Source organism: Chamaea fasciata, unplaced genomic scaffold, assembly GCF_029207755.1.
Source record: "Chamaea fasciata isolate MVZ Bird 193981 ecotype frontalis unplaced genomic scaffold, bChaFas1.0.hap1 SCAF_13, whole genome shotgun sequence".
NCBI classification, from domain to species: Eukaryota; Metazoa; Chordata; class Aves; order Passeriformes; family Sylviidae; genus Chamaea; species Chamaea fasciata.
In genome coordinates this window covers 11,114,826-11,128,691 of record NW_027094098.1, presented here as the reverse complement: position 1 = coordinate 11,128,691, position 13,866 = coordinate 11,114,826, and the positions used below count along the sequence as shown (strand labels likewise).

The window sequence follows — 13,866 nt, the reverse complement described above, 5'->3', positions numbered from 1 at the left end:
ACACTTTTGGAAACTCACACCATTGTAGAAGCCAAGGGAAGCCAATGCACAGACAGGCACAAACAGAGTTATCGGGTCAAAGTCATAATATTTCATGCACAGAACCAGAGGAGAGAGGCTCTGGTGCTCAAAGCTTGCCGTTAGCTGCTGAAAAGCCACAGCAGGTGATGGAAGGCTGCACTGTGAATGGCCTCTGGACCACTGACTTTTCATTACTCTTTTTAGAGTGCATGTATTGGACTTAGGAATTTTCTTTGAGATACTGCAATCTCCAAGCAAAACTCTCCAGATCTGCATGTGTGGTTATTCTGCAGTTTCCAGACACCGTACAGTCACTGCTGTAGGGTTCGTCTGTATGGGTTCTTCTTTATTTGGGAGCTTCTCCTCTTAAAGGGGTTTTTGCTTCACCATTTCCCCTTTATAATCTCCGGAAAGCATATGCTTCACAGGATTTTTAAGAGATTTGGATTTCCCATTCTAGAATGAAATAATAATGAGCTACAAATGTTGAAAACGTTCATACTCAAAAAACTCCTGCATTTTTTTCTTCTCTGCTACCTTTTAAAAATGATGATGTACCTTCTCAAAGATACAAACACTTAACCTAGTCTGAGCTAGGAGTCCCAGCAGCAGGAAAGGAGGATTCTTTAATCCTTTGTGGGGTATCCTTCACTTAGTACTGGATTTTTTGGTTTTTGGTGTTTTTTTTTTTTTTTGAAAGATTGTCTTATCCATAAAACCAGCCAAAGAACACTTGTGGTTTAAAGCTACTAAATAAAGCATCTAACAATGTTTCTGCTAGCAACACAACCAGAACAAAGAGTGTTTTCAACAGATGCTTGACTAGCAACAGGCATAATATGAACCCCACGCTGGTGTTTTGCAGGATGCAAAGGGCTGCCAACTCCTGCCTTTCTCCAGCCCACCCCCTTGCTCACATGGAAGATGAAGGGAAGCACAGGGGAGAGGAAGAGCAGAACACAGCTGCCTACAGAACTACTGAACAAGCCACAGAAATCATGGTCTACCAGGACGCCTTGCGCAAGCCACTTTTATCTAGAAGCTGAACTAACATTCCAGCTCAACAATAGCAAAAAAACATTTGTTACCACATGACATTTTGCTACATATTAACCAGCAAGTTGCTACGCAAGCATAATGGAGTGCTGCAATTCCGAGATACACGTTGTTAAAAAAAAAAAAAAATTGACTTATGGGAAGTCAGCCTGAGGTGAGTGCTCGTGGGCTTGCCATGCCACTGGACACAGTACATGCTCGGAAGTTATGCAAAGCGGGCCCTGCATTGGGAACAATGCAGTCATTTTCCTTGCTAAGCTAATTTTGCATAAAGGCACTAAGAGTCTTCATCTATGCAGCCCCATAAAACATTTAATCAGATTTATTTACTAGGAAGAAATACCAGAGCAAAGCTTTCTATACTAGTCAACAGTTTTCAAAACTGAGATCTGCGAAAAAAAAACCCAAAAACAAAACAGGTTGCTAGATGGTGTGGAAAAAAAACCTGTTGTGTTTTTATGACACGCAGCTTTCTCAGTCCCACAAAAAAATACTTCAACAGGCTCCCCCTGACCAAGAGCCAGGCGGGAGCCAAAGGCTTTCACAAAACATTTGCAACAGTATCCACCAAAGGCTGGTGGCATCTGCTCTGACTTTAATGGGCATCACCATAGGTTGTAGAGAAGGCCTGAAATACCTACAGGCTATTTGAGGCCAGGTACACGTACAGACACTCTCTCTTACCCATACATACACATGCACACACTCGCACACGTGCACACAACAAATGGCTCTATGGGCAGAACTTGGATTCTGTAGGATCCAAGGCAGAAAAGCTGACTTTGTCACAGCGTTTGGGGATCAAGGACTCTAGGGCACTAAATCAAGCTCTCACTTATGCGTCTCCTCTGCTTTGGGCAAACCATTTTAACATTATCCCTCCAGGATTTACACACCAACTTTATAGGCACGCTGCTTAAATGTCTGCAAAGTGCTCTGCAACATTTTCTAAATTCTGTGGTGATACACACAGAAGAACTGCACAGACAGACTTAAGGTACCAGTTGTTGACCATTATTGCTGTATAACAACAGCCTTTTTTAACATGCTCTATACTTGGTTTCTACAAACAGATGGTAAGTGTTCGGTATTTGAATGTTTTAATGAGCTTTTTAAGCCTTTTTGCAATTTCATAAACAAGCGTAAATAACACTTACATGAAGAAGAGTCTCTGCTGAATGTATTTTCTTTTCCTGTTTGGAAAAAAAAAAGAGAAAAAGAAAAGGGAAAAAAATTTTAAAGGAAAAAAATGGATCTAGCAAAATAAGTCAGACATGTTTCAATGCTATAATGTACTGCGTTTTCTGAATTTCATCAGTAAAAACTCCTATTTGAAGAACACCAAGAGACAGAATGCAGTACCAATGCCAAAACAGGAGATCTTTTCTTGTGTGTTTCATCCTATGTAGAACATCACAGAAGATATGACTATATCCCTCTAAACAGCAGGACAATTCACTGCAGTACTGAAATAAAATACAAATGCCATGTGATCTGGTTCAAAAAATGGAAAAATAGAAGAACTTTTAACTACATTCCAGCTCAGACATAACCCCGTGGCTCGGTGTATGGGTTGTTCTCCTACCTACGGACATGGGACTTTAACCAGCACCATGAAGCAAAGCCCTCCTGCTGCCTTTTGGCACAGCAGGATTGTTTTTCCAAGCACTGACTGCGTTCAAGCCCAGGCTGGGCAGCCACGGCAGTGAAGGCATCTTTCGAGGCTGTGACAATTCTGAGTGACAGAGAACCACAACAGGAAACCCAGCAACTGCTAAAATGGGGAACCTTCCCAACAGCCGCCTCCTGCAGCCATGGCACTGCCACCCTGCTGACACCCACCCCAAGCCTGCTGGCATTCGATTCACACTCCCACCAGCCGAGCTGGTGGGTTCAGCAAATGCTTTTCTAACAGGGTTTAGGGCTGGCACTAAATGACTTTTTGCTGGTGTAAATCTGGACACATTGAAAAAAAGAGACTAACAGAAATACAGAAGATGCCATAGGACACCAGCCATGGTGTCAGAGTAATGGACTGGCAGCACAGCAGCCCTTCCAACAGCAGGTTTTTGGGGAAAAAAGGACAGTGAAGAGTGGCATGTTCAATCAATTTCTACTGTATTACCTTGTATCAATATTAGCTACTATGTAAGCAATTTAAAGGGGTTTTCCTGAAGTTTACATGCCTTGGGATGATACTCGGCTAACACAAATCAATTAAATCCACGGCACTACAACAGCTGAGAGTTCAATTAAATAGGCAGGTATGGAAGAAATTCAACAAATATTAAATCACTGCATTTTCAATCTCATGCTTTTTTCCTATGGGTCAAGAACCCAATCCTGCAAGCAGCCCTCCTAGAGTGCTATTAGAATAAATTTTAGTTCTGTGTATAGAGCTCTTACTGGAGTAGACACAGGATTACTTTTTAAAAAAATAACCCTGATCCATTCTGGTCACGTAAATTAAGTTAGTGATGAAAGGAAGTCGAAGGCACTAATCTGACTGGGGAATCTATTCAAAGCTTTACTTCTTAAATGCTCTACAATTTATTCATATGACCAATCAAATAAACATTACTTACAAAAGGCTGCAACTACCATGGCTTTCCCATCCATTTTTAAGTGTCGTAATATGGTTAAATTTAGAAGAAACTAATCAGCATAATCTTTTCAAGAGTTGTTTGCCAGCATGATTAAAACCTCAGGTAGGGCACCACTGCAGAGACTCTCCTTACTGGTGGAACTGGCAGCACTGCCATTGGGGCATTGGTGCAATGTTGTCCCACTGCCCACTGACACAAAAATATGGGGCATTGGAAAATGTAGAAGGGGCAAAATTAAAATAATAGGGGGTTGCTGCTAAGCATTGATGTGCATTGATGAAAGTCCTAGGAATATTGTCTGGAAAGTGCCCAACAGTCTCTTTGGAAACATCCAGCCCATAGGACCTGGCTGGAAGCCACTAAGATACACTAAGAGTATTGATTAAAAAAAATCCTCACTGAAATATTAGCAATGATTAGCTGCATGACAAGATCCTCACCCAGGCTTTACAAACAGAACTCCACTCAGGCATGGGAGGTTTCCCAAGCACTCTGCAGCAAGAGCAAGCCAACCTAAAGTGTCTTCCCAGTTTTCCAGGGCAATGTGGCACCTCTTGTATGCCAGCATTTCACACTGACTGAAGCCTCCTGCCACTGCCCCAGCATTTCACCTCTGACATGAAAGCTCCAGGCAAGCCACCCAAAAGCTCCACATTTGAAACCACCAATGAAGAGCTGTATCCCAAATTCTGTTCTTGGCTACAGCAAAAGAAAATAAAACAGAACTCAGCAGCATTTGAAAGATTAAAAATTTCTACCAGATTCCAGACCAAGATTTCGTTAAGCAAACAAACCAAATGCCCCAGGATTTGGATGCGGCACCCTCGAGCACACGTCCACTTTCTTGGGGCCTACAGATACACGGTGCCACCTGCGACCTCCTGCTTTTTGCCCAGTATGACAGAAAGTAACCCTCAGAGCGCCCGGTGAAAGCTGCAGGTTAATAAATGACAGCAAGAAGCGGCCTTTCCTCTCTGGGCCGAGGGGTCGGGGTCCCCCGGGCAGCAGCAGCAGCAGCCAGGGGAAAGGTGTCTGCCGCCCTCCAGTGGGAGCTGCCTCAGCGCACCAAGGCGGGAGAGGCGGGAAGGGACAGAGGTGAAAGGCAAATAAAGAGAAAAAAGATGAAAAAAGAACATGCAAAGCAGCTAAGAGACAGTTGATGGGGAAACAGGAAGATACTATCTGTGAAAGCATCAAAAATAAAGTTTCCAATGTCAGTTTAACCAGGGCAACATAGACATCCTCCTTCAACACTCGTGCTTCAGACTCAGCTTGGTCCAGACGAGCGACACTCACAGTCATGCTGCTGGCTGCCTCAGCTGCTCACACATTTTGCTGAGAAACCCCCCAATAACCTTCAAGGAAACCTTTCCGTAACACTTGTGGCAAAGGTAGGCAATGCCAGAAAGCCGTCAGCTCGGCTGAACGCAGACCCAGAGGTAAGCACCCGGCTGTCAACAACCATCAGGGCTCTCACCAAAGCCTCTCCCATCTAAATTCCACAGCAGCAGGTTTTAATGGGCTGATTTACCCTCAAACCTAAAGCCATAAAATCTAAACCGGTAGCAACTGTCATCTGAGCCCTGAATTACACAGCCGATGACATGTGTCCGCATCAGAGCTGCCTCGCTGTTTTGCTAGTCCAAAACTCAAAACATTTTCACATGCAAGCAAGCAAGCAAAAAAAAAAAAAAAAAAAAAAAAAAAAAAAAAAAAAAAAAAGCAGTTACCAAAATAGCACTATCAACGTAACCAGCTCCTCTCGGCACATTTTCTTAATGCCTTTCCCAATACGGTTAAAAAACATGGGAACTAATCAAAAACCTCCATCTTTACACCTTGGCACAAACTGTGCTGGAATAAGTGTCGGGTTGTATTTCTTCGTGTTTATCTGGATCCTCTCCCACTACTTTTTCCTTTTTTTTTTTTTTATTTTCACCCGTGCTTCCCTTTAAACATAGCTCTTATTAAACAGCAGAATTCATCTTTTACGATTTCTAAATACCAAGCTTTGCCACTCCTGGAGCTGCCTAAGGACAACACAGCTTGCCTTCAGTGTCATAAATAACACGTACTCCGCACACTTCTTCGCCTGAGTGAAATAAATTCTCCCATGTTCTTATATGGAAACCTTGTGAGTCCTCCCACATACCTCCTGCTATAATAACAGGCAGCAATGGGCATTCATTATCTTAAAGCCAGCGGGTGAATTTTGGATCCAAGTTACCCCCAGACAAACCCAGAATTACCACCCCTCTGCACCATGCTGAGCTTGGTAACCTGCCTTGTGTAGTCCCTGTGTTTTATTTCCAAGCCGCATCACTACTTTGATTTCAGCATGTCAAGAACCCACAAAATAAAAGGAAAATGAGGGGAATAAAAAGAAAAATGAGGGAAATAACAAGAAAGCAGCAGCAGCGGTATTACCCACCAGGTAGGCCCATTAGCATCAGATGTAGCATTGCCTGTGCCAGTCTCTTCACTCGAGGTTAGCGTACGGCAGACAGAGAAAGCACAGCGGGGAGGGGTGGGAAGGAGAGAAAAAATGGGCAGAAATAGCTGGGGAGAGAAACGTGCGCCGTCGATGTGCTGGAGATCCGCCAACGGGGAATGGCTGAGAATGTTATCGCCAAAAAAAGTTAACGCAAGGTGTGGGGGGGGTGTGGGGTAAATAACCGCTGGGGAGAAAAAACACCGTCGGGGTAATGCGAGAGCTGGGGAGGAGAGGGCTTTAAGGAGAAGGATGAATTAAAAAATAAATGGAAGGGGGGAAGGGAAAGCGCGCCCGGGGGCACTCCGAGTCGAGGCGGACAAAGGGAAGACGATGCCGCCGCCACCGGCCCGGCTCGGTTCGGCTCCGCTGGGCGCGGAGCGGCCGCCCCTTTGTTCGCCGCGGCAGCGAGGGGCGATCCGCGCCGCTCCGCGCCAGCCCCGCCACCGCCACCACCGCAGCGGCAGCAGCAGCGGCAGGAGCGGCACCCCACCGCCCGCCCGCCCTCCCGCCCGGGAGGTGCCGGTGGTACCTGTGTCCGCTGGCCGCGGTGCCTGCGCGCCGCTGCGCCCCTGCGGCGGTGCGGCGCGTCCGGCGGAGCGGTGCGGCGCGACTAGCACCGCCGAGCAGGAGGAAACGGTAATTTATAAGCGCTTTCTTCCTGACCTCTCGTGTCTGTTGTCTAATGAGGGAGCTTTGAGCATCACCCATCCTGCTGAGTGGAAAAACACCGGCACGGCCTCTTCTTTGCTGGGGAGGGGGGAGCCTAAAGGAAGGGGTGTGGGGGAGGAGGGGCCATGCCGCAGACACGGCGGCGGAGCCCGGGCTGGCAGGCGGCCGCGGGCCGGCGGGGAGGGGCGGGCGGGTGCGGGGCAGCGGCCGCCGGGCAGCGGCCACCGCCTCGGGGGGGCCGCCCCGGGCCGCCCGCCCTCCCCCGCGGCTGCCGCGGGCAGCGGGAGCGGCAGCGGGGGCGGCCCGAGGGACCCGGCCCGCGTCCCGCGGCTGCTGCGGCGGGCAGGAAGCGGAGCGAGGGCTCCCAGCCGCTGATCTCCTCTCGGTATTTTTCATTCTCGTACATTTCGTACATTTTTTTAGTCGTTATTTTTTATCTTTACACAAAGAGTGCTCTTCTCACAGAAGAAGCATCCCACGGCGCTGTCACCGCCGCTACCCGTCCCTGCGCCTGGGCCCTGGCTCTACTGCTCCGCGGCCACTTTTCTCCCCGGCCCCCCGTGGGACTGGACTTCCCGGTACCGCTCTGCCAGGCTTTGGGGACAGGTTTGGTCCCGCAGCCGTCTCCTGCTGGAGGAGGCAACACGGGAGCGTGGGCTGGCAGGTGCCTGGGAGGCTGGGATATCCCTGCTCTGCCCTGCCGCCTCCCAAAAGCGCGATCCCCGGCACCGGAAAGTCCCCGTCGCAGCTGGAGAACAAAGTATGGCCGGGGCGATCGGCGGGGAAAATGAGCAGGGCAACGTTTTGTTTTGCGTCGGGTTTCACAGAACCGAAAGCCGGTCCTCTTCCCCTGCAGGCGAACGCGTATATGACTGAAACGTGTCCTTGCTCTCCTACCTGCATCCCCTCTGGTTCTCTTAATGAAAGGGTACAGCAGCAGGCAGGGTCGCGAGGCATTTTCATGCTCTGAAAGAAGCATGCTGAAGACTTAGTAAGATCCTCTGTACTGCAAAATACCATTTGCATTGTGGGAATACAGTTGTGGTGAAATGGAGATTTTGGGCCATCTGTGTTTCACAGAAGTCCCGCAGTGCTAACCTCGTAACTGGGAACAATAGGGATGGACCAAAGGAGAGTGAATAGTCCCCACACCTCTGCTCTCTAGGTTTTCCCGGATACCAGAGGCTACCTTTCTACACCATGAACTAGGACAGCAGTTACTGGGGCACCACCTCTGGAACCCATCACCTACGCATAGGCTGCTGAGGGGATCAAATTCCATCGCAGCAGCCTCCAGGGAGGTCTCAGAAAAGGCTGATTTCCTTAGCTGGTCCTTGCAAAAGCTGCACCATTCCGCACACTTTTCGATGGCAAAACAGGATGCCAAAAACGCTGTGCCACAGTCACATATCAGATTTTCCCTTACTCCAGTGCATTCCGTGATTTTCAGTATCCGAGCTGATTTGGAACGTGAGTAGGTTTTTAGCAGAAAACCAAATAGAGATATAGGATATACACAGCTAATTGATGACATATCTCCACTGAACAGCCTCGTTTAAACTCATAATGATGTAGTCCATGCTGCCACCTACGTCTTCTGATTCAGGTTTCTTGTGTACTGCAACTTTGATTCACAGGCATCCTTTGCAGAAGGCAGCTCGCATTTTGTGAGGCTCCACGAGGGACCACAAACAGGCGGCTCTGGCTGCACTTAGGGAATGAAGCAAAAGGTTTCTCACCAACTCAGCCACTTGTTTGGTTGCAGTGAGGATGCCTAGATGCAGATTTGGAACTAGCAGTCACACCAGTGAAATGTAAGTAGTGGCTGGAGCCTTGTCTGTGTGAAGGATCCTGCCAGCACAGCTGTACCAGTGACAGCAGTGGAATATTTTGCTCTAGTTCTCTAGAGGAATCAAAGTCTGTATTTTGTCTCTGGCTCTCCCTTCCTCTGTTGCTCCTCAGTCATTAAAAATCAGCCGCACAAAGCACATGGTTGCTCTCTGTGTTTTAAAAAAAAAAAAGTTTGGAGTAGAAGACCAACAGCCAAAGCTGTTTTGAAGTCAGAGGCATGTAAACAGTACCTGGAACTAAGTATAATAATAATAATAATAATAATAATAATAATAATAATAATAATAATAATAATAATAATAATAAAATAAGTAATTTTGTGTCATAAATGTGCACATTGCTATCTGCTATTTCATTATGAGACAGCACAACTTCCGAGAATATGCCTGATGAATATTTGGGGGAACTCTGCCTTCAGCTGCAGTGGCGTACAGCAGCACTAATTCTTCTGGCTTCTCCACTCTCTTATGTAACCAAAATCACAAGTTAGAGCCTAAATTACAAAGCATAAGCATGTGTATAATATTAAGCATACAAATGGTGCCTGAAATTGCTATCCTTTTCATGTAGGTCTGTTTTTAATCTATTAGAATTTTTGCTTCTGCAGCTCTATTGATTTCAGTGTCCGCTGATGCAGTTCATAACACAATCAAGCCTAACCCCTTAAAACCCCTCTGTGAAGACATTAACCCAAACTTAACTAAGGCTAAAATCACTCTGCCTACAGGTAGGTGAGCTTAAATGACTTTTATACCTCAAGTGTATCCTGTATCAAGATGCTATGGCAAGCAGAACACCATATCCCTGTGGCTGCTTTGGCAACCAGAGTGGCAGGTTTTTGCACCCCAGCCCAAGGCACGGGTTAGCCATCACTTTCAGTTTTCTCTCTTTCTCAGAGACTATTTTTGCCTATACTATGCTGATCTTCTTGCTGCAGTTCTAAGGTATTGCATGCTGATACAGCGAGTGCCTCTTGTATCTGTTTAATCCGATAACATAACTCTTTTTTAATCTCCACGTCTGGGTCACAGGGTTTAAAAAAGACACTGGGCCAAATCCCCAGCTTGGCTACAACGTGTGGAAATCTACTGTGATGGCATGAAAGTCAGGAGAGATTCACTGTATTTGCACCCGGGTAAAGAGGTCTCGAGGGGCAGGGATGTGAGTGCCAGATTTCAGATGGATGAATATTAACCCAAGGGTATGGCAGAGCTAATTCAGGTTTCCATAAGGTGAGGTGGAGGGAGGGATATTACACCAGAACCTACAGTATGCTTGTCAGCAAGTTCTCATTAATTTTTAAATGGTAACGGATTTAATATTTCTTCATTTTTTAGGAGAAACCTTGTTTTCATTGGCTGCTAGAGGGAACATGAAGTTTCATGGACTCAGGACCAAGATGGGGCATGGACAAAGATCAGATTTTGCAGGGATTGGGAAGATTTTTCAAATAAACATTAACATTTTAAAAAAGAGAAGTTTGGGTTTTTTAGCAAAAAAAGGTATTGTTGCTAAAAAAATCCAAGCACGAAGTCCATCAGAAAGGTAAGAGAGAAATGGACAGCACTGTCTGTAATGGATTGTGTAAGCAAGAATGGCAAAAAGATGGTCTGAGTAAGTCCATTGCATTAATGATTTTCTATACATGAATTTCCTATACAAAGTTATATGGGGTCAGTCTTTGGAGTTCCCCTGTATAGCAGAGGATCCTGAACCTGAAAAAGGGAAACAGATTTCGTAAGGGATTTGCATATCATGGAGTGACTCTGGATTGCAGATTTTAAGCATTACTAGATTGGGGAATAAATTGTTGCTATTGCTGTTACATACCAGGATATCTCACTAATCCATGCAATCCACTAAGTTGCTGTAGTTTTAGTCTGTGTTTATTTTAGATGAAATCACGGCCTGGACAGTTAATTTTTCTGAGTTTATCCATATAAATCATATATAAATAAGGTATCAAACAGAAATCAAAACATGACCTGTGTTTTAGGTACACTCCCCATCATGTGAATCTGCCAGTGATAGAGCCCTGCACCCGGTTTACAAATCAAACACAAAGGCAATGAAAAACCACAGGTCTTCTTGAAAAGTAGCCAGTTGCCATTAAATTCTCTTGCTTTAATGCTCTGGGTGGCCTATTCTGCTCATATTTGAGACTGCCTAGCCATTATGGGATTGCATGCACTGGTCCTTTACTTACATCAAGCTAATTACAAATTAACTTGAGGCACTTAGGCAGGCTGAGAGGCTGGAGCTGGTCCTTTCTGAACATTGGTTGAGTTTGGAAATGCCTATTGCTTTCCGGGGGCTGATTCCTAAAGTGAGGGGCAAACACAGAGGAACCAAACAGCCTGGAACCAAAGTGGTCACACCGGCTTTTGAAAGAAGTGAGTGTCTCAAGTTAACTGATAGTCAGCTACCTGGAAATAAAAACCTCTCATATATCCAAAGGTTTTCACTGGGATTTTCAAGATCTCCTGAGCAATTTAAAATCCTTGAAAGGAATGCACTATAGAATGAAAAATATAAGTATTATTAAAGAATGTCTCTGAACTGAAAGCCAGCCAGTTTCATAAAAATGAGCTAAAAGAGCAATAACAGGTACTCCTGCTGCATGCTGTATGAACAGTATGTTTTGTATTTTGGAAGTCACTCTAAAACGGGTTTTTTCTTCACTATTGCTGTTGGGAAGAACAGTAGAAGAACTATGCAGAAATGAGATTAGCATAATCTAATTAAAAAAAATAAACAATGTGCTTTAATCTTCAATTCATATCCAGTCATTTGGGATCTAACTTAAAAAAAAATAAAAATTCAGAAATTCAGACAGGATTTTGAAAGACAACTGTTTCCCTTTAAGATTAATGATAATCATACTTGTGTGTTCAAGGGAGAACAGATCCAGTGTTATGTAACAGGATAAACAAAATCCTTTTTCCTTAAATTAAAATAACCAGTATGTGTGTGAATTTTAGTCAATCACTGAAAATTCAGGAAACCCATTTTCTTTCACAATTGCATTCCACATTCTAAAACTGACGTCTTCTAACTTTTAAACAGAATCACAATAATTAAAGACAAAAAAGATTTGTTTGTTGCATTTGACCACACTTTGCCAATAGGAGGTTGTTCCCTAGAGAAAATTCTGTGGCACTTGCCCTGTGCAAAAATCCAAATATGTGCTCATCTTTTTATTTTATGTGGCATTAGCAAATCCAGTTATTGCACTTCTCAGTTGTTTGGTTTGCCTTTTTTTTTTTTTTCTTTTTAATCCGATTACCTAGTACTAGATATATGGTAACTTATCTCTTTTAATCAATTTTTTTTGCCTGAACTAACTATTACATAACAGTTCTTATAAAATCTTGCCTGCCTAAATTTGCCGAAACCAGGACAAGATCAACAGGTAATGGATTTTTTTTTGATGTTGGCATTGTTCTTTGCTGGCTCAATCATATAAAATTTATTAAAAAAACACCCAAGAAAATAATTTCCTACCATGGAACCTCCATTTCCCACTTCTGTATTTTACAGAAGCACTCATACCAGAATTTCTGTATCAGAATTTGACACATGAAGTTCCTCTATCACATGAGTTCAATTTTCCAAAAGAAGGCAAACGGTAGTATTAATAACCAAGATATAAGCCCTGAAAAGGCTACATCGCTGAATGTACTTGCTGCAAAAAAAAAAAAAAGACATCTTGTTGGATCTAATTCTGGAGTCATTGTTTGACACAATGCAGAGCAGTTGGGATTTGCATAGAAGGGCTTTGCTGAGCTCAGGTGATGTTCACTCACGCATGGGAGAAGCTCGTGTGAGCTTTGCTGAGCGACTCTGAGCTTTGTCTGCAGACCAAAGTAAACGCTGCAGATGTTGGCCTGTCCTTGCACATGTCCACACTCAGCAGCATGTTCAGTCCTGAAAGCAAAGCTTCACATCTGGGCAGTTTAAGTGATATTCCCTCACTGGACCAAGTCCTCCGTTAGCATTACTCCAGCAGCACAAGGTGTGCTTGCAGATGATGCATGTGGTGAATATGCCTCTTTCCCTGTGAGTAACACACCTGCCATGCTGCAGCTAAATATTCTGCTGCTGCACAGCCTGCAGAGATTTCCTGGGCCTCACGAGCACAACAGGTTCTGCCAAGTCAAGATGGTTACATAGGTGCAGCAAAGGTTATATGGAATCTGGGAAGCCACAGGAGATGTGAGTTGGGAGACAGGGAAGAAGTTGTGGCAGAGCCACTCTGAAAGCAATAAAAGGTCAATAGAATCTGAGGCTGCCCTGCAGAACCACTTCCATTTCCATTTGGAGCTGATTATTGAGCTGGGCAGACTTGGCCTAACCACATCCCGGGTAACAGTAGACATCACAGTGGAAAATAGTCCAAAAATGTAAGGTGGAGAGCTTGCTGAGGCAGTTGAGCCTTCATGACTTACGCAACGGCTCTAGAAAAGCTGATGAATTAAACTCACCAAAGAAGAAGAGTGATCACTTGAGTGAACTCCTACGTGCTCATATTTCTTTCTATTTGCTTATGGGTCCCTCTGCTCCCTTCCCTCTCAAAGTGATGGTGAAACAGTTATGAGGAGTGGATAATTTTCAATTGCTTCATTTATTCTGACAAATTAAATTGGTAGATATAGGCAAACACTGGGAGAAAATATTGTAAGAAACAAAACCATTTCCCAATGCATGCTTGTATGAGTTCAGACAGATAGAATTTCTAGCTAGGTGAATTAATGCACTGCAAGCAGAGAAAGGACTTCAAATGCCTGAGAGTCTAGAAAAAAGAAGAAATTTAAAATGAACCCTGCAAGCGATCCAGCAACTGCTCATCCAGTATCATGATTTTAATTAACAGAACTGGAAAGCAAGCATATAATATAAACTGAAAAACACAGCGCTTCGGTTTTCCAGACTACCAGTCCAAATGCAAAACAAATTGCTTGCATCTGGTGTCAGGGAGGCAGAGCTGCTTGCCCGGCCGAGTGACGCAGCAGCATCCGCCGCGCTGCCCACGGAGGGCACGTCCCTGCGCGCCAGCCCTGGCACGGCCGGGCCACAAACACTTGAGGCATTGCCCGCGTGCTCCGAGGAGATGCCTGGGCTTCCACCTTCACTGGCAGCACACCACTCCATAAGGCAGCAGTGTCACTG

The 13,866-nt window shown here is 44.9% G+C and overlaps 1 protein-coding gene and 1 long non-coding RNA gene across 8 annotated transcripts in view; one reads left to right on the top strand and one right to left on the bottom strand.

Moving 5' to 3' along the window:
- SLC6A6 (solute carrier family 6 member 6) overlaps window positions 1-13,866 on the bottom strand; it is a 92,908-nt gene that overhangs the window by 50,727 nt on the left and 28,315 nt on the right. For 2 of the 5 annotated variants that reach the window (XM_066195767.1, XM_066195768.1), the window contains exons 1-2: window positions 6,115-6,397; window positions 2,235-2,270 (exon numbers count right to left, since the gene is read on the bottom strand). In XM_066195767.1, coding sequence (XP_066051864.1) covers window positions 2,235-2,270; window positions 6,115-6,145 — 67 coding nt within the window. In that variant the 5' untranslated portion in view covers window positions 6,146-6,397. Of the gene's footprint in view, window positions 1-2,234; window positions 2,271-6,114; window positions 6,398-6,706; window positions 6,932-13,866 lie in introns of those variants that run through there. The other 3 variants (XM_066195771.1, XM_066195770.1, XM_066195772.1) reach the window with 3 other exon arrangements.
- On the top strand, window positions 5,892-10,294 carry LOC136296587 (uncharacterized). Of its 3 annotated transcripts, none has more exons than XR_010722965.1 (3): window positions 5,892-6,117; window positions 8,484-8,660; window positions 10,035-10,294. It is a non-coding gene; the product is annotated as an uncharacterized lncRNA (long non-coding RNA). The 3 variants fall into 3 exon arrangements; XR_010722963.1 differs by having other exon boundaries at window positions 9,729-10,294; XR_010722964.1 differs by lacking the exon at window positions 5,892-6,117 and adding an exon at window positions 7,303-7,606 and having other exon boundaries at window positions 9,729-10,294.